Source organism: Cloeon dipterum, chromosome X, assembly GCF_949628265.1.
Source record: "Cloeon dipterum chromosome X, ieCloDipt1.1, whole genome shotgun sequence".
Taxonomy (NCBI): domain Eukaryota; kingdom Metazoa; phylum Arthropoda; class Insecta; order Ephemeroptera; family Baetidae; genus Cloeon; species Cloeon dipterum.
Window position 1 is genome coordinate 24,492,033 of NC_088790.1, and position 17,864 is coordinate 24,509,896.

The window sequence follows — 17,864 nt, forward strand, 5'->3', positions numbered from 1 at the left end:
ACTGCAACAAAAAATAAAATCATCTGAAAGCGTTTAGAAATGTTCCTCTATTTATATTTGACGTCAGGAAAACTATCTCAATTTTATCATTTGACAAAAATTATTTTAGGTTGGTGTTACAGTCCAACAATTGTTACACTATAGCCAAGTGTCAGTTTTATTGCCATTTTTAGACATTTTTATTTTCCTTTGGGCAAAAATTCAGCAAAGAAAATGTTGCTGCTCTTGTAAATTTAATATTCTCGCAAATCATAAATAAAACTCATGCCTTGTCCATTTTAATCGCACACAATAGGTTTGTTTATTAACGATTCAGACGGTATAATAAGATAAAAACGACGTACAAAATTCCCATAAAAAGAGAAAAAAATTACACAAAGTTTTTGGTTAATTTTCTTTTTTTGATACATAAAATACAATTTATTTCAATTTGTAGGTTAAAAACATTTTTGTTTTTGCACTCAGAGCAGTATTTTGTAAGAATATGACATTTTCATCGGAATTTCAACAAAATTAAACATCTATTCGGGAAAGTGCCATTTTAATTGAAAAACTTGTAAATTTGTAAATTTGGCCTAAAATATAATGTGTAAAAACCTCTAAAACACAACAAAATTCAAAATTCATAGCTCTAATAATTATGGGATTTCCGTAAAATTTTCGACAGGCAACCAATCTAATTTATTAGGAGGCTACGCAGCATTCTGTAAATGAGTCCTTGTCCAATTTAGAAAAAATATCAAATTTAATGCAAATATGGCAGATATGAAGAAATCTTCCTGAATTATGCAGCATAGTAGTAGGTGTAAAAATACCAAGAGATTCTCATGTAAATCAAAACAGTCTCTGACGTCCGTAGAGGACAATCGGAAATTCAAATCACCGACCGAATACGAAAGCACTTTGTTGTTTTATCGCGGGAAAATATGCTATTGGCACTGCTGCCCTATTGACATGCATTTGATCCAAAACACCAATCTGCATCGCATTTGTATATCCCATTTTTTTCTTACCACCCTCGAGACTCGAGACAAAACGTCGGCGTGCTTCTCCCCTGACGCTGTATCAATAACTTTAATGAGCATAACCCCCATAAATACGGTCAGCTCGAACTAGGTTGCCTGCGCACGAAGAAAATAAACGCTATAAGAGTTTTCTTAGGGTACAATCAGTTTATATGTTGAAGTTTTTCAAATAAAATCAGTGAATAATAAAATTATTGCATCTCGCAAATGAAATTGGCTAAGTGGGTGCATTTATCCTTGTACAATTTAACTTCATGAATTTTCCTGATATAACCGCAGAATGCAGAACCCTTTCCGTCGTCGTCTGGTAACCTTTCCTTTCCCCACAAGGTACTGTTGAGCACCTCTCCATCCAGCCACTGATATTCGACGCCTTTGTTTGCCGCATCAGACGCAGAAAGCCAAAAAGCATCATCTGACAACAACAGATTTATAAAAACAATATAGTGCTTTTTTACTTCAAATTTACCTGGCTCCAGCTCCGTCAGTTTTTTATGCAAAAGACTGATTTCTTCCTGAGTTTTCGGACTAGCAAGACGCATTCCTTTATCCTCGCAGATCGTCTTCGCCATGTACCACGTATTCTACGCAAAAAGATTTTAAAATTTTCTAAAATGTTCATTAAAAACGAAAGCTTATACTCTTTGCAACGAAAAATGATACGTTTTTCCATTTTCCAGCGTAGACACGACCCATCCTGAAAGATTAATGAAAATAAAATTTCCCTTCTCAGTTAAAATAATTTGCAACTCACGCTTTTGCTTGCATAGCTCCACCACCTAAGAAAAATAAAAATACAAACATTTATTTTCAATCAAGACAGCAGGTAAGAGGAAAGCTCAATTTTTTTTTTATATTTTATACGAATCCGTAAAACAATTTTTACCGTTTCATTAAATTGCTGGAGCTGGTTCCTAAACTGTTGCTTTGCGTCGCTAACTTCACTCTGAAATCGAAATAAAACTATTTTAAAAATTTAAACTGCAGAAAAACTCACCTTTAAGGTGTCCTGGTCCTGTTTCAGTGCTTGTATTCCGATTTGTGTTCCATCAATCTGACAAAAAAATTGCTAAATTAAATTTAGGTTTCCGTCTAAATTGTTTTACCTTTGATGCCAAACTATTTTGGTTAGCCACTAAACGGTTTTCCAACTCACGAATGTCACTTCTATAGGATGAGCCCTGAAAAATCAAAATTTAAAAATATTGAGTGATGTTGAAAAAGGTGTGAAATGGATATTATCACCTGATTCATCAGGTCTCCTACGAATTTCTGCAGATCATCCTTTCAAAATAGAGAGCAAATTGAATTTCGCTGGAAAATCGGAATTAAATCGATCTCACCTTCAAATTATCCTGCTCATTTTTCATGGTTCCAAATTCATTTCGCAACGCGGTGATCTGAAAGTGAAGAAAAAATTCTAAACATTTGATTTCAGCACTGACAATTAAAATATAACCTTTGAATTTGTCGCTTCCCAGTCAGAGTCCAGCCGAGATTTTAATTTGTTGATGTCTGAGTCCTATTGAAATATAAAAAATAAATTAAAATGTGACCTGGAGTAGAAAGGTGGAAAATGGATTTTATATCACCTGATTCTTCATCAGCTCTCCTACGACTTTCTGCAATTCATCCTTTTATAATAAAGAGAAAATTGAATTTAGCGGGAAAATAAGAAATAAATAAATCACCTGCTTATTTTCCAGGGTTCCGAACTCAGTTTGCAACGTGTTGATCTGGGAGTGAAGAAAAATAATGAAATATTTTTTTCAGCACTGACAATTGTAATATTACATTTGATTTGGTCGCTTCTCGGTCTGAATCCAACTGAGATTTTAAGTCCTTTATGTCTGATACAGATTTCACGCCCTGATGAATTAAAAAAAGGATAATTTGGAGTTGAAAGATAGAAAATGGATACTATATAAAAATCACCTGATTTTTCAGCTCTCCTTCGAATTTCAGCAATGCAACCTTTCAAAATAAAGAGAAAATTGAATTGGGTGAGAAAATAGGAAATAAATCGATCACCTTCAAATGATACTGATCATTTTCCAGGGATCCAAACACATTTCGCAACGTGGTTATCTGAGAGTGAAGGAAAATTTTAAATATTGATTTCAGCACTGATACTTGAAATGTTACTACATTTGAATTGGCCACTTCCCGGTCAGAGTCCTGCCGAGATTTTAATTGGTTGAGGTCTGAATTTGATTTTACGTCCTAATGAATTATATGAATTAAATGAAAATATGATCTGGAGTTGGAAGTTGGAAAATTTATTTTATCACCTGATTCCTCAGCTCATCTCTTACGAATTTCTGCAAGTCAGCATTTTGTAAAAAACAATTAAGAGAAAATTAGATTGGGCAGGAAAATAATAAATAAATCGATCACCTTCAAATTATCCTGCTTATTATTTAGGGTTCCAAACTCATTTCGCAACATGGTGATCTGAGAGTGAAGAAAAAATTAATATAATGATTTCAGCATTGACAGTTAAAAAAATTTTACATTTGACATGGTCGCTTCCCAGTCAGAGTCCAGTTGAGATTTTAAGTGTTGGATGTCCGATGTAGATTTCGAGTCCTATTTAATCATATAAATAAATTAAATTAAAATACTTCGAGTTGAAAGTTGGAAAATGGATATTATCACCTGATTCTTTAGCTCTCCTGCGACTTTTTGCAATTCATCCTTTCAAAATGAAGTGAATATTAGATTTTGGAGGAAAATAAGAAATATATCAATCACCTTCAAATAAAACTGCTCATTGTCTAGGGCTCTAAAATCACTTTGCAACATATTGATCTGTGAGTGTAAAGATAAACTTGAAATATATTGATTTCAGAATTGACAAAGTATTTACGTTTGAGTTGGTCGCTTCTTGGTCTGAATCCAGCTGAGATTTTAATTTGTTGATCCTCGTTCTAATAAATTATATTTAAATATTATGGAGTTGAAATTCGAAAAATGGATGTTATCACCTGATTCTTCAGCTCTCCTTTGACTTTTTGCAGTTCGTCCTTTCATAATAAAGAGAAAATTTAATATTACGGGAAAATAAGAAATAAATAAATCACACACCTCTAAATAAGTCTGCTCAATTTTTAGGGTTCCTATCTCATTTTGCAACATTTTGATCTGTGAGAGTAAAGAAAAAATTGAAATTTTGTTTCTGAAATGACACTAATATTACATTTGATTTGGTCGTTTTTCGGTCTGAGTCCAGCTGGTATTTTAATTTGTTCAGGTCTGATTTAGATGTCTCGTCCTTTTATAAATTATATGAATTAAGTAAAATTTATGATTTATAGGGGTGAAATTTGGAAAATTGATAGAACATCACCTGCTTTTGAAGCTCTCCTACGACTTTCTGCAATTCATCCTTTCATAATAGAGTGAAATTTGAATTTTTCGTGAAAATAAGAAATAAATTAATTACCTTAAAATCAGTTTGCTCATTTTTAAGGGTTCCAAACACAATTTGCAACGCGGTGATCTGAGAGGGAAGAAAAAAATTTAAAACATTGATTTCTGAATTGACAAAATATTACACTTGAGTTGGTTGCTTCTCGGTCTGAATCCAGCTGGGATTTTAATTTTTTGATGTCTGATTTAGATATCACGTCCTATTAATGAATTAAATGAAAATATGGTCTGAAGTAGAAATGTGGAAATTGGATATTATATCACCTGATACTTCAGCTCTCCTACGAATTTCGGTAATGCAGCCTTTCATAACAACGAGAAAATTGAATTTGTCGGGAAAATAGGAAATAAATCGATTACCTTCAAATTATCCTGATCAATTTTCAAGGCTTCAAACTTATTTTGCAACGTAGTGATCTGAGAGTGAAGAAAAATTAATTTTAAAAACTGATTTCAGCATTGATAATTAAAATATTACATTTGAATTGGTCGCTTCCCAGTCAGAGTTCAGCTGAAATTTCAATTTGTCGAGGTCTAAAGTTGATTTTGCGTCCTGTTGAATATATAAATTAAATATAAATATTACTGGAGTTGAAAGTTGGAAAATGGAAAATGGATGTAATCACCTGATTTCTCAGCTCATCTTTTACGAATTTCTGCAAGCCAGCCTTTCGTAATATAGAGAAAATTTATTTGGGCGGTAGAAGAAGAAAAAATGAATCACCTTCAAATATTTTTGCTCATTTTGCAGGGTTCCAAACGCATTTCGCAACGTGGTAATCTGAGAGTGAAGAAAAAACTTGAAATATTTATTGGTTTCTGAATTGACAAAATATTACATTTGATTTGGTCGCTTTCCGGTCTGAATCCAGCTGAGATTTTAATTTGTTGATGTCTGAATTTGATTTTACGTCCTGATGAATTATATGAATTAAATAAAAATATTATTGGAGTTGAAAGTTGGAAAATGGATATTGTTACCTGTTTCTTTATCGTTTCTATGACTCTCTGCAATTCATCCTTTTATAATAAAGTGACAATTAAATTTAGCGGGAAATTTTGAAATTTGCCAATCACCTTGAAATAAGTCTGCTCATTTTTTAGGGATCCAAACTCATTTTGCAACATGTTGATCTGTGAGGATAAAGAAAAACTTAAAAAAATGTTAATATCTGAATTGACAAAATATTACATTTGATTTGGTTGCTTCTCGTTCCGAATTTCGTTGAGATATAATTTTGTTGATGTCTGGTTTCAATTTCACGAGCTAATAATTAATAATATGAAAATATAATCTGGAGTTAAAAGGTGGGAAATGGATATTATCACCTGATTATTCAGCTCTCCCAAGAATTTCTGGAATTCAGACTTTCATAATAAAAAGAAAACTGAATCTAGAATTGAATCTAGATATTTACAAATCCTACAAACCTTTGATATTAAAAGGACGAATTTTTCTGTGTGTTCCTGCACAAGTTTCTTTGTCTTCTGCATCACCTGATCCTTTTGAAATAAAAAATATACGAGTAAAAGATCGATACATTTTTATTTGATCTCACCTCCATACTAATCTGGCGGTTATTAATCAGCTCCATTTCGTGCCACAGAGTTTGGAACTAAATTTAAATGTTAATCTTAGATCGAAATGGAAAACAAAATACAAACATTTGATTCGGTGTTTTTCCGGTGAGTTTTCAGTTCTAAATTTAACTCCCAAATGGTAGGTTGATATTCAATCTACACAGAAAATGATAATTTAACAAAAATCTAAAGGTTTTTTAAGAATAATAAATCACCAAAGGCGCCGGGAAGTTCTTCGCAGCTTGGCTTCTTGCCTCTCCATTGTACCTTGATTCGTAGTTTTTTTGTTGAGGCTTGAGCACGTCTTGACTGATCGAGATAATTTAGATATATGTTATTATAGGGAATGAAAGTGGTTTGTGCTAAAAGTCATGCTACTTTTTCCGAGAAAATGGAAATGAGCTGAGAGTTAATTACTCGAAAAGAATAGTAATATTGCAGATAAGCGTTAATAATTGCAGAATAGTCCCAAAGATGAGAAAAAACATTAATTAATTATGGGTGAATTATATTTCTTGACTCTATCAGAATATTTTTAATTAGTTTATAATGTTGAAGAGAAAAACTTATTAAACATATTGCGCTTTTTCGAGTGTAAAAAACAGACATCTCGAAGACATCAAAGGACACCATTGTGAATGTTCGGCAATATCGTACGTGCTTAATTATATGCTACGTAATATGAACATTGAAATAATACTCACAGATCTGGGTAGTACGGCGGGTTATACTGGTTGTATTGAGCAGAGCAAGTCGCGAAGAACAAGCAGACGAGTATCAGAATAAAACGAGGAAGCATTTTTCTGATTAATTGCAAAAAACCACCTACTTCAATTTTAAATTAAAGTAATGTGGGTTAGTATAAGAGGACCAGAAAGCACTCGACTGCGTTACATAGCAGATCAAGACTGATTGTGAGAGGAGGAGGAGAAAACATTTAAATACTATGCGTCCGTGTATGATTCATAGGGTTGTGCAAAACCGACTAGCGATTATATTTTATTTAGCCCTTATGGTGTTTGGACTATCAAATGAGTAAAAATAATCAATGTTTAAGTATTTCGATAGATTTTTAAAATGGATTTTATTTTTTATCATTTCATGCAAACCTACTGTTTTTTGATTATCTTAGTTCCATTTAAAACGCGATTATTATGACTATTTTTTTTAAATCGGTATGTCCTGTTATGTTATTGAATATTGGCGAAATCCATGAAGGCATAGCAGTGCTATTATAGCAGCAGTATTATGTTTTCCAAGTCAGTTTAACAGAGGGAATCTTGTAAAAAACGTGATACAAACAATAACTCAAGAAAAATAGATCAAATTTTAACATTGATTGTTCGTTGATTTTTCTTTTAACAGTTTTTTTTGTCATCTTTTTATCCCTGTCCTCGGACCAGGAAGGGCGCGCACTGCACTAGCACGAATGCTAAAACCCGGGTCCCAATAACACCGCGAACGGATAACATGGGCGCACCAGGCCGCACAGGGACCCAGCCCACTCAAGGGCCACTTGCCTCCGCACCGAGGACTGCATTGAAACGCTAGACATTCGTACCGTGATGCCAAATCACGCATGCTGGAAAGGTGCAAACCATATATAGGAGCAGATTTTCACAAAAAATGTAAACGGCAAACAGGAAATATTTAAGCTCATAATTTGCAAACCATTGGATAAATTTGGACTAAAGTGATCGAAATCCAGATAAAATCCTTGACAGATATCGTTTAATTTTTAGAGCAATTTGGCAAAATAAGAAATTTAACTGTTTTTTGGTCCTGCGATTTCATTATTTCACATCGTAAAGGTTATAACTAACTGTTGCTAAATTCCACAAACAGTTAACTCGATGAACCACTTGCTAAAGCCAACCATACAAAATGTTGGATTGTATTCCATGTTATCCGTTCGCGGTGTTATTGGGACCCGGGTTTCAGCATTCGTGCTAGTGCAGTGCGCGCCCTTCCCGGTCCTCCGGTCCTCGGACAGGGATAAAAAGAGCAAAAAAAAAGCTCTTAACTTCCAATCTCTCTCTCTGCAGGAGCCACCTTTCCCCCTACACCTGAGTCTAACTCTCGACCCCTATTGCGCTAGCGAGCGGGGATATAGATCATCAGGGAAGAGCACAGAACTCAATCAGTGATTTTGACTTCCCACTGCGACTTTGTTTAAATTTTTAAGTGTGTCTATACTTAAACCGAACACTTATCAAACATTCCACAAAAGATTATTTCTATGAAAAATCAGATAAAAATGGTTTTTGCAAAAAAATGACATTCTTAACCTGCAATCGATTTTTTTAAATGCCAAAAATAAAGAACAATGTTGTAACATAACACCGATTAGATACTTGCTTTTAGGAACCAATTTTAAAACATATTATTAGCTACTCGATTGCTGATTATAATAATCGATTATTTATTTGACCAATTGATGTATCATGATTCATGTTACAAGACAACGTAATTAATTAGAAAAAAACGCAAGCGTCACATCCTTTGAATGTATAGTATTACTGAGTCATACCACCGCTCTTGTCAACTGCAAGCCATTTTCCCATATTTTTTAATACGGATGCCACACTGATACAATGAAAATACGGACATAATTATGTATCCTTTGTCGCAACACTCGATTCCTCTGCTTCTCAGCCTGAGAACTGAGATGAGAGAAAGCCCCCCGCGTTATGCAAACCCTCCAACTTGACCCTCCCCAAACTAATTACTTGTTCGCGTCTCCACTCTCTCTCTCTCTCTCTCTCTCTCTCTCTCTCTCTCTCTCTCTCTCTCTCTCTCTCTCTCTCTCTCTCTCTCTCTCTCTCTCTCTCGCCCCCTCCAGTGCCGCATTCTTTTAAGACAACCAGAGTCTCGCTCTCATGCACGCATTCCCTCACATTAATTATTTCGTTGATTTCCGGCTTAATCATCGTTTCTTTTGGCATCCTTGCGAAAATAAACTATATGGGCGTCAGGATTGAAATAGACCTTTCAAATAAATAGTTATTGAACGAGAATAACTACGAGTTGTCTCCCTGCTTCTGCTAATTCTGCTTGATCCAAGCAGTGCGATGTTTGGGGGTCAGAATTGTAAGAGATGACCTTTCTTATAAATGGTGTTTGCAGAACGAGAAAGGCTATATACGTGCGGCTCCCTGCTTCTGCTTGATCCAAACGGCGCGATGTGCTTGCAATAATCAGAGTGTTTGCTCGCTGTGTGTTGCGCCAGCAGCAATCAGTGTGTCCACTGCGCCGAAGAGAAGTCTTTTTACGCTTTTTACAAAAAAAAAAACGGATATTAAATTCTAGTTTCAGAAACAGATATTTTGCTAAAAACTAACATAATACTGGACAAGTATATCAAGCATTTTTTTATTAAACTTTTGCTCTGGAATAAAAAAAGAAAGTTAAATAATTTTGGCCCTGATTATTTTTTGTCCTCAGAATTAGGGCTCTAGAAATTTAATACACTTAAATCAAGGAAATTAACTATGCAAATTAAAACTTCGGTCTCAGTCTGAAACAAAATACCATAATTCACCGCCTCTGACGTCCGTAGAGGCCAATCGAAAATTCAAATTATCGACCGAAACTTTGTTGATTTAGTGCAGGAGCTATTGACACTGCTGCCCTATTGACAAGCATTTGATTTCCTTCCGAACACCAATCTGCATCACATTTGAATGTTCCACTTTTTTCTTACCATCCTCTAGACTCGAGACAAAACGTCGGCGTGCTTCTCCCCTGACGCTGTATCAATAACTTTAATGAGCATAACCCCCATAGATACGGTCAGCTCGAACTAGGTTGCCTGCGCACGAAGAAAATAAACACTATAAGAGGGTAGAATCAGTTTATGTTACAGATTTTCAAATAAATTCAGTGAAAAATAAGATTATTGCATCTCGCAAATGATATAGGCAAAGTGGGTGCATTTATCCTTGTACAATTTAACTTCATGAATTTTCCTGATATAACCGCAGAATGCAGAACCCTTTCCGTCGTCGTCTGGTAACCTTTCCTTTCCCCACAAGGTACTGTTGAGCACCTCTCCATCCAGCCACTGATATTCGACGCCTTTGTTTGCCGCATCAGACGCAGAAAGCCAAAAAGCATCATCTGACAACAACAGATTTATAAAAACAATATAGTGCTTTTTTACTTCAAATTTACCTGGCTCCAGCTCCGTCAGTTTTTTATGCAAAAGACTGATTTCTTCCTGAGTTTTCGGACTAGCAAGACGCATTCCTTTCTCCTCGCAGATCGTCTTCGCCATGTCCCATGTATACTACGCAAAATGATTTTAGAATTTTCTAAATTGTTCATTTATATCCAAAGTTTATACTTTTTGCAACGAAAAATGATACGTTTTTCCATTTGCCAGCGTAGACACGACCCATCCTGAAAGATTAATGAAAATAAAATTTCCCTTCTCAGTTAAAATAATTTGCAACTCACGCTTTTGCTTGCATAGCTCCACCACCTAAGAAAAATAAAAATACAAACATTTATTTTCAATCAAGACAGCAGGTAATAGGAAAGCTTATTTTTTTATATTTTTTACGATTCCGTAAAACGATTTTTACCTTTGCATTCAATTGCTGCAGCTGGTTCCTAAACTGTTGCTTTGCGTCGCTAACTTCACTCTGAAATCAAAATAAAACTATTTAAATATAAAAACTGCAGAAAAACTCACCTTTAAGGTGGCCTGGTCGTTTATCAGTGTTTTTATTGCGATTCGTGTCCCATCAATCTGCCGTAAAAATTGCTCAAATAAATTTAGATTTCCGTCGAATTTGTTATACCTTTGAAGTCAAACTATTTTGGTTAGCCTCTAAACGGTTTTCCGACTCACGAATGTCCCTTCTACAAGATGAGTCCTGAAAAATCAAAATTTCAAAATATTAGGTGAAGTTGAAAAAGGTGTGAAATGGATATTATCACCTGATTCATCAGGTCTCCTACGAATTTCTGCAGATCATCCTTTCAAAATAGAGAGCAAATTGAATTTCGCTGGAAAATCGGAATTAAATCGATCTCACCTTCAAATTATCCTGCTCATTTTTCATGGTTCCAAATTCATTTCGCAACGCGGTGATCTGAAAGTGAAGAAAAAATTCTAAACATTTGATTTCAGCACTGATAATTAAAATATAACGTTTGAATATGTCGCTTCCCAGTCAGAGTCCAGCCGAGATTTTAATTTGTTGATGTCTGAGTCCTATTGAAATATAAAAAATAAATTAAAATGTGACCTGGAGTAGAAAGGTGGAAAATGGATTTTATATCACCTGATTCTTCAGCTCTCCTACGACTTTCTGCAATTCATCCTTTTATAATAAAGAGAAAATTGAATTTAGCGGGAAAATAAGAAATAAATAAATCACCTGCTTATTTTCCAGGGTTCCGAACTCAGTTTGCAACGTGGTGATCTGGAGTGAAGAATAAAATTGAAATATTTTTTTCAGCACTGGCAATTGTAATATTACTTTTGATTTGGTCGCTTCTCGGTCTGAATCCAGCTGAGATTTTAATTCCTTTGTGTTTGAATTAGATTTTACGTCCTAATGAATTATATGAAAATATGATCTGGAGTTGAAAGTTGGAAAATTTATTTTATCACCTGATTCCTCAGCTCATCTCTTACGAATTTCTGCAAATCAGCATTTTGTAATAAATATTGGGCGGGAAAATAAGAAATAAATCGATCACCTTTAAATTATCCTGCTTATTATTTAGGGTTCCAAACTCATTTTGCAACATTTTGATCTGTGAGAGTAAAGAAAAAATTGAAATTTTGTGTTCAGGACTAACAGTTAAAATATTACATTTGATTTGGTCGCTTCCCGGTCCGAATCCAGCTGAGATTTTAATTTGTAGATGTTTGAATTGGATTTCTCGTCCTAATGAATTAAATTAACAAAACGGAATTCAAATTTGAAAAATGGATATTATCACCTGATTGTTCAGCTCTCCGACGACTTTCTGCAGTTCAGCCTTTCATGATAAAAAGAAAATTGAATTTTATATTGAATATTTTCAAATGTCTACAAACCTTTGTTACTAAATAGTTGACTTTTGCTGTGAGTTCCTGCACAAGTTGCATTGTCCCCCTCAATTCATTCTTTTAAAAGCAAAAATATGAGTAAAATACTGATAAATGTGTTTCTTTGATTTCACCTCCACGCTTGTCTGACGATTACGAATTAACTCCATATTATCATGCCCTACTTCTTGGAGCTAAATTTAAATGTTTATCTTACAATTAGATCGGAAAGGAAAACATAATACAAACTCTTGTTTTGGTGCATTCATGGAGTTTGTCCAGAGAATCATTCAACTGTCCAATGGTAAGTTCATGCAACAAAGAAAATGTTATTTTTTTAACAAATCTAAAGGGTTTATTAAATATAATAACTTACCCAAACATGCGGGTAATTTGCCGGTGCATGGTTCACCGTCCCTCCATAGCACCTGGATTTACAAATTTTTTGTAGAAGCTTGAATGAGGACGTTTCGACTGATCGAGATAATTCTGATTGTACATATGATATTAAGGTATGAAAGTGTTTTCTGCTAAAATTCATGCTACTTTTCGGAAAAAAAAATGGAAATGAGTTGAAAGATAATTTACTCTAAAAAGAGTAATATTGCAGATAAGAGTTAATTGTCGAATAGTTCCAAAGATGACAAAAAATAACATAATAATCAATTAGGGGTGAATTCAACATCGTGTTTCTATCTGGATATTTTGAAGCATTTTATAACTTCATAATGTTGAGTTGAAACAAATTGCGCTTTTTCGAGTTAAATTAACAGAGATATCTCGAAAACAACGAAGCACACCATTGTTAATTTTTAGGCAATATTATACGTGCCTAATTATGCTACGTAATATGAACATTGAAATAATACTCACACACATGGGTTGTACGGGCCATATTGGCAGTATTGAGCAGAGCAAGTCGCGAAGAACAAGCAGACGAGTATCAGAATAAAACGAGAAAGCATTTTGCTGATTAATTGTTAAAAAAACCTACTTCAATTTTAAATCGAAGTAATGTGGGTTAGTATAAGAGGACCAGAAAGCAATCGACTGCGTTACATAGCAGATCAAGACTGATTGTGAGAGGAGGAGGAGCAAACATTTAAATACTGAGTCCGCGTATGATTTTAGGGTTGTGCAAAACCGACTATACCGATTAAATTTTCTGTAACCTTAACGATGTCAGGCCGGACTATCAAATAAGTATAACTCATCAATGTTTAAGAATTTCGACTGATTTTAAGAAAAAATATTATTATATTTGTTATTTCATGCAAACCAACTATTTTTCGATTGTCTTCCATTAAAAGCGATTATTATATATGACTGATTTTTTAAAATCGATATTTCTTGTTATATAATTGAAATTTCACGTAATCCACGAACGCACAGCAGTGTATTTGGTTCTGATTTCAATTTTTAACATCGTTAAGCTAAATTGCACAAACAATTAACTCGATGAACCACTTGCTAAAAACAACAATACAAAATTGTGGATTGTAATTGCTGCATGTGTGTACTTTAACTTTAAATCTCTCTCAGTCAACCAGTGATTTTGAATTATCATTTGATTATATTTTAAGTGTATGTCTACTTAAACTAAACACTTATTAAACATTCCACAAAAGATTACTGTGAAATTTTTTATATTCTTAACCTGACAATATTAATTTTTTTAAATATAAAAGTAAAAAAGGAAAATGTTGTAACATTACATCGATTAAATATAGACTATTTGCTTAGGAACCAAATTTAAACTTATTATTTGCTACTCATTAGCCGATATTATAATCGATTATTTATTTGACTTATTGGTGTATCATGATTCATGATACAAAAACAACGTAATTAATTAGGTTAAACTTGAAGTGTCAAATCCTTTGCATGTATTACTGAGTAATACCACCGCTCTCGTCAACCGCAAGCCATGTTTCCCATTTTTAAAAATACTTTTTCCACTCTGGTACAATGAAAATACGGACTCTCTCTCTCTCTCTCTCTCTCTCTCTCTCTCTCTCTCTCTCTCTCTCGCTCTCTCTCACAACCTCCTTGGGCCTCCAGTGCCACGTTTCTTTTAATAAGACCATCGTTTATCTCTCATGTACGTATTTTCCTCAACATAAATTAGTTCGTCGAATTCTGGCTTTATCATCAGTTCTTTTAGCTCGCTTGCGTAAATAAACCACGGGGGTCAAGATGGAAAGAGATGTCGACCTTTCATATAAATGATTATTGAACAAGAAAGATTACGTGTCTCCCTGGCTTCTGCTTATTCTGCTTGGTCCAAACGGCGCGACGTTTGGCAGCCGCCGGCGTGCTTGCAATCAGAATGTTAGCTCGCTTTGTGTTGCACCAGCAGCAATCAAAGCGTTTCTTCTTGGCCTTTGGCTCAATCTTCAGCTCTTTTGTGCCTCCAGTCGTAGAATGAATATCGCAGAACTTTCTCCCTCGTATATATTTCAAATTAACAATCAATGAGAATAGCACTACAAAGATCAAAATAAATTTGACGTAAAGATTAAAATATACTGCTTTTTACTCTAGGAAAATATATGATCTTGAGTTGAGAGTGAAAAAGTTCAGGCTTTTTTCTAAAATAATGTCTGTTAGGTAGCAGCTTTATTAAATTCACGAGTGCAACAATCAGCGAGTGAACGTGTTTGCATATCAAGTGGCATTTCCACTATACTCTCAATTGAATTTCATCTCACTCTATGTGCACGCCGGGCGTCAAGAAGGAGCTCAATAAATTTCCATTCTGACTCAGCTCCACTGAGATACAAGATGCTGCAACCTTAATTGAATTTTTGCTGTGTTTCTCGGGATTATTCAAAATTATTGCTCGACCAGAAAATGTTATTTTGATCTTCACTCCTTCACTGATGACCAAGAAGATTGGTAAAAACGGGATACGTTTATACAATTTACTTAAAATTAATGTTTTAAAATAAACAGACTGCATTGCCCAAGATGAAATTGTTGGTTGGAGACTCCAGAAGCATCTTCACTAATGTGGTAAAATAATTATCTCTAATTTCATGTCGGAAATTCAAATGATCTACCGAAACGAAAAAAACTTTTTCTTGTTTTATCGCAGGAAATACATATGCTATTGGCACTGCTGCCCTATTGACACGCATTTGATTCCAAACACCAATCTGCATCGCATTTGAATATCCCATTTTTTTTCTTACCACCCTCGAGACTCGAGACAAAACGTCGTGCTATTCCCCTGACGCTGTTTCAATAACTTTAATGAGCATAACCCCCATAGATACGGTCAGCTCGAACTAGGTTGCCTGCGCACGAAGAAAATAAACACTATAAGAGTTTTCTCAGGGTAGAATCAGTTTATATGTTGAAGTTTTTCAAATAAATTCAGTGAATAATAAAATTATTGCATCTCGCAAATGAAATTGGTAAAGTCGGTGCATTTTTCCTTGTACAATTTATCTTCAAGCACTTTCCTGATGAAAACACAGGATGCAGAGCCCCTTCCGACGTCGTCTGCTAACCTTTCCTTTTCCCACAAGGAACTGTTGAGCGGCAGCACCTCTCCGTCCAGCCACTGATATTCTACGCCTTTGTTTGCCGCATCAGACGCAGAAAGCCAAAAACCAGATTCTAACAACAGGTTTATTATAAAAAATAGCGTGGTTTTTTACTTCAAATTTACCTGGCTCCAGCTCTGTCAGTTTCTGATGCAAAAGACTGATTTCTTCCTGAGTTTTCGGACTAGCAAGACGCATTCCTTTCTCCTCGCAGATTTTCTTCGCCATGTCCCATGTATTCTACGCAAAATGATTTTAGAATTTACTGAATTGTTCATTTATATCCAAAGTTTATACTTTTTGCAACGAAAAATGATACGTTTTTCCATTTTCCAGCGTAAACACGGCCCACCCTGAAGGATCAATGAGATTAAATTTTCCCTTCTTTCAAAATAATATGCAACTCACGTTTTTGCTTCATTAACTCCAGCAACTAAGAAAAACAAAAATACAAACATTTTTTCAACCAAGACAGAAGGTAAGAGGAAAGCTAAATCTTTTATTTTTACGTATTCGTTAACGATTTTTACCTTTGCATTCAATTGCTGGAGCTGGTTCCTAAACTGTTGCTTTGCGTCGCTAACTTCACCCTAAATTCGAAATAAAAATATTTTAAAATAGACAAACTACAGAAAATTTCACCTTTAATGTGTCCTGCTCGTTTTTTAGTGTTTTTATTGCGATTCGTGTCCCATCAATCTGCCGTAAAAATTGCTCAAATAAATTTAGATTTAATTCGTCGAATTTGTTATACCTTTGAAGTCAAACTATTTTGGTTAGCCAGCAATCGGTTTGCCAACTCACGAATACGGCTATTAGTAGGTGAGTTCTGAAATCAAAATTTCAAAATATGATCTGAAGTTGAGAGGTGGAAAATTGATATTATCACCGGATGCGTCAGCTCTCTTTCGAATTTCTCCAAGTCGTCCTTTCAACAAAGAGAACATTGAATTTGGAAGGAAATTGGAAATATTTTATCTCACCTTCAAATTAGTCTGCTCTTTTTTCAGGGTTCCAAACTCATTTCGCAACAAGTGGATCTGAGGGTGATGAAAATTTTTAAATATATTTGATATATATAAGCACTGACAAAATATTGAATATGATTTGATCGCTTCCCGGACTGAGCCCAGCTGAGATTTTAATTCTTTGATGTCAGATTTAGATTTCCCGTCCTTAAGAAATATACATTCTGTAAGAAATTCAAAGCACATTTACAAATGGCTACAAACCTCTGTTATTGAAAGGTTGACTTTTGCTGCAAGCTCCTGCACAAGTTGCTTTGTCCCTCTCAACTCATTCTATTGAGAGCAAAAATATGAGTAAAATATTGGTAAATTTGTTTCTTGACCTCACCTTTATACTGATCCCAGATTTATAAACCATCTCCAAATTTTTCCGTACTTCTCGGAACTAAATTAAAATTTTAGTTTTATATTCAAAAAGAAAACATAAAAACTACATTTGAGTTGGTGTTTTTCCGGTCTTCATCCAGTTGAGATGTTAACTTTTGAATGGTAGATTCAAGCTAAGCAGGAAAAAATATTATTTTGTAACAAGTCTAAAGGTTCTTGAATAAAATTACTTCCGAAGGTGATTCCAAGTTCAAGCCCGTCCGTACAAATTTTTTCGTTGAAGCTTGAATGAGGGAGGACGTTTCGAGTGAACGAGATATATTCAGATATGTTATTAGGGTATGAAAGAGGTAGCTGCTAAAACGGAAATGAGCTGAAAGTTACTCTATAGGATTGTCAGATTAAAGACAAGCGTTGTCGAATAGTCCAAAGGATGAAAAAAAAATTAGAGATGGAAGGGTATTCCAAACTTCTTGATTCTATCAGGATATTTTTAAAGACAGAGATAACTTGAAAACAAACAACGGACGCACCAACGTAAATTTTTCTAGGCTTTATTTACGTGCCTAATTAGGCTTCATTTTCCCTATACTATAATAATCCAGCAAATAATATTCTATTTTTTTGAATTTTTTTTCCAAAAATGTATAATTACAGAAATTCAGAATTTTTAACGATTCAGGTGTCAACATATTTTTTTTGCATAATAATCACCTGGTCAAAATGGTTTATCTCCACTATAGGAGTCAATATTTAAAAAATGTTTTCTAAAATTCAGTTTTTGCGGAAAATTTAGTTTACAATTTAATTACATACCCTAAAATCATATCTGACAATCACGATTTGGCCATTTCAAGTAACATTATTTAAAACA

At 34.4% G+C, this 17,864-nt stretch overlaps 4 protein-coding genes across 4 annotated transcripts; all 4 read right to left on the reverse strand.

The window, feature by feature from the left end:
- Window positions 1–282: 282 nt before the first annotated feature.
- On the reverse strand, window positions 283–3,954 carry LOC135946071 (uncharacterized). Its single transcript, XM_065494113.1, has 22 exons — window positions 3,895–3,954; window positions 3,780–3,836; window positions 3,684–3,722; window positions 3,540–3,614; window positions 3,423–3,479; window positions 3,317–3,346; window positions 3,174–3,248; window positions 3,057–3,113; window positions 2,961–2,999; window positions 2,820–2,894; window positions 2,717–2,761; window positions 2,618–2,659; window positions 2,485–2,547; window positions 2,369–2,425; window positions 2,271–2,309; window positions 2,132–2,206; window positions 2,023–2,079; window positions 1,912–1,971; window positions 1,780–1,804; window positions 1,667–1,722; window positions 1,495–1,609; window positions 283–1,440 (listed from the first exon to the last, which is right to left on the reverse strand). Exons 2-22 carry the CDS (start codon window positions 3,828–3,830, stop codon window positions 1,217–1,219), a joined length of 1,356 nt encoding a protein of 451 aa, XP_065350185.1. The 5' UTR covers window positions 3,831–3,836; window positions 3,895–3,954; the 3' UTR covers window positions 283–1,216.
- Window positions 3,955–4,389: 435 nt separating this feature from the next.
- Window positions 4,390–7,146, reverse strand: LOC135947021 (uncharacterized). Its single transcript, XM_065495576.1, has 17 exons — window positions 6,743–7,146; window positions 6,254–6,347; window positions 6,123–6,194; window positions 6,017–6,073; window positions 5,889–5,960; window positions 5,787–5,813; window positions 5,650–5,724; window positions 5,535–5,591; window positions 5,439–5,477; window positions 5,297–5,371; window positions 5,182–5,238; window positions 5,084–5,125; window positions 4,936–5,010; window positions 4,818–4,874; window positions 4,722–4,760; window positions 4,583–4,657; window positions 4,390–4,527 (listed from the first exon to the last, which is right to left on the reverse strand). Exons 1-17 carry the CDS (start codon window positions 6,835–6,837, stop codon window positions 4,417–4,419), a joined length of 1,119 nt encoding a protein of 372 aa, XP_065351648.1. The 5' UTR covers window positions 6,838–7,146; the 3' UTR covers window positions 4,390–4,416.
- A 2,728-nt stretch (window positions 7,147–9,874) lies between these two features.
- On the reverse strand, window positions 9,875–13,476 carry LOC135947012 (GRIP and coiled-coil domain-containing protein-like). Its single transcript, XM_065495568.1, has 22 exons — window positions 12,958–13,476; window positions 12,461–12,512; window positions 12,334–12,378; window positions 12,219–12,278; window positions 12,094–12,162; window positions 11,997–12,035; window positions 11,867–11,941; window positions 11,751–11,807; window positions 11,662–11,691; window positions 11,528–11,602; window positions 11,426–11,470; window positions 11,330–11,368; window positions 11,197–11,259; window positions 11,081–11,137; window positions 10,983–11,021; window positions 10,844–10,918; window positions 10,735–10,791; window positions 10,625–10,684; window positions 10,497–10,521; window positions 10,384–10,439; window positions 10,212–10,326; window positions 9,875–10,157 (listed from the first exon to the last, which is right to left on the reverse strand). Exons 1-22 carry the CDS (start codon window positions 13,047–13,049, stop codon window positions 9,934–9,936), a joined length of 1,449 nt encoding a protein of 482 aa, XP_065351640.1. The 5' UTR covers window positions 13,050–13,476; the 3' UTR covers window positions 9,875–9,933.
- Window positions 13,477–15,177: 1,701 nt separating this feature from the next.
- On the reverse strand, window positions 15,178–17,246 carry LOC135947013 (uncharacterized). Its single transcript, XM_065495570.1, has 13 exons — window positions 17,221–17,246; window positions 17,098–17,163; window positions 16,992–17,048; window positions 16,868–16,936; window positions 16,619–16,675; window positions 16,525–16,563; window positions 16,390–16,464; window positions 16,278–16,334; window positions 16,166–16,225; window positions 16,044–16,068; window positions 15,933–15,988; window positions 15,761–15,875; window positions 15,178–15,708 (listed from the first exon to the last, which is right to left on the reverse strand). The coding sequence occupies exons 3-13, from the start codon at window positions 17,019–17,021 to the stop codon at window positions 15,479–15,481; spliced, it is 813 nt and encodes a 270-aa protein (XP_065351642.1). The 5' UTR covers window positions 17,022–17,048; window positions 17,098–17,163; window positions 17,221–17,246; the 3' UTR covers window positions 15,178–15,478.
- Between the last annotated feature and the right edge of the window lie 618 nt (window positions 17,247–17,864).

Coding starts and splice junctions, on each gene's coding strand:
- LOC135946071 (XM_065494113.1), bottom strand. CDS start 3,830: ATGTTGCAAAGTGATTTTAGAGCCCTAGACAATGAGCAGTTTTATTTG. Junction 3,615..3,683: donor CAGGAGAGCTAAAGAATCAG/GTGATAATATCC, acceptor ATGATTAAATAG/GACTCGAAATCTACATCGGA. Junction 2,080..2,131: donor AAAATAGTTTGGCATCAAAG/GTAAAACAATTT, acceptor TTTTTTTGTCAG/ATTGATGGAACACAAATCGG.
- LOC135947021 (XM_065495576.1), bottom strand. CDS start 6,837: ATGCTTCCTCGTTTTATTCTGATACTCGTCTGCTTGTTCTTCGCGACT. Junction 5,814..5,888: donor TCGTCCTTTTAATATCAAAG/GTTTGTAGGATT, acceptor TCTGAATTCCAG/AAATTCTTGGGAGAGCTGAA. Junction 5,592..5,649: donor GAGAAGCAACCAAATCAAAT/GTAATATTTTGT, acceptor TTATCCTCACAG/ATCAACATGTTGCAAAATGA.
- LOC135947012 (XM_065495568.1), bottom strand. CDS start 13,049: ATGCTTTCTCGTTTTATTCTGATACTCGTCTGCTTGTTCTTCGCGACT. Junction 10,327..10,383: donor ATCATTTTTCGTTGCAAAAA/GTATAAACTTTG, acceptor CATTTTGCGTAG/TATACATGGGACATGGCGAA. Junction 10,158..10,211: donor ACTGACGGAGCTGGAGCCAG/GTAAATTTGAAG, acceptor TGTTGTTGTCAG/ATGATGCTTTTTGGCTTTCT.
- LOC135947013 (XM_065495570.1), bottom strand. CDS start 17,021: ATGGTTTATAAATCTGGGATCAGTATAAAG. Junction 16,335..16,389: donor AAAATAGTTTGACTTCAAAG/GTATAACAAATT, acceptor TTTTTACGGCAG/ATTGATGGGACACGAATCGC. Junction 15,989..16,043: donor GGAGTTAATGAAGCAAAAAC/GTGAGTTGCATA, acceptor TTGATCCTTCAG/GGTGGGCCGTGTTTACGCTG.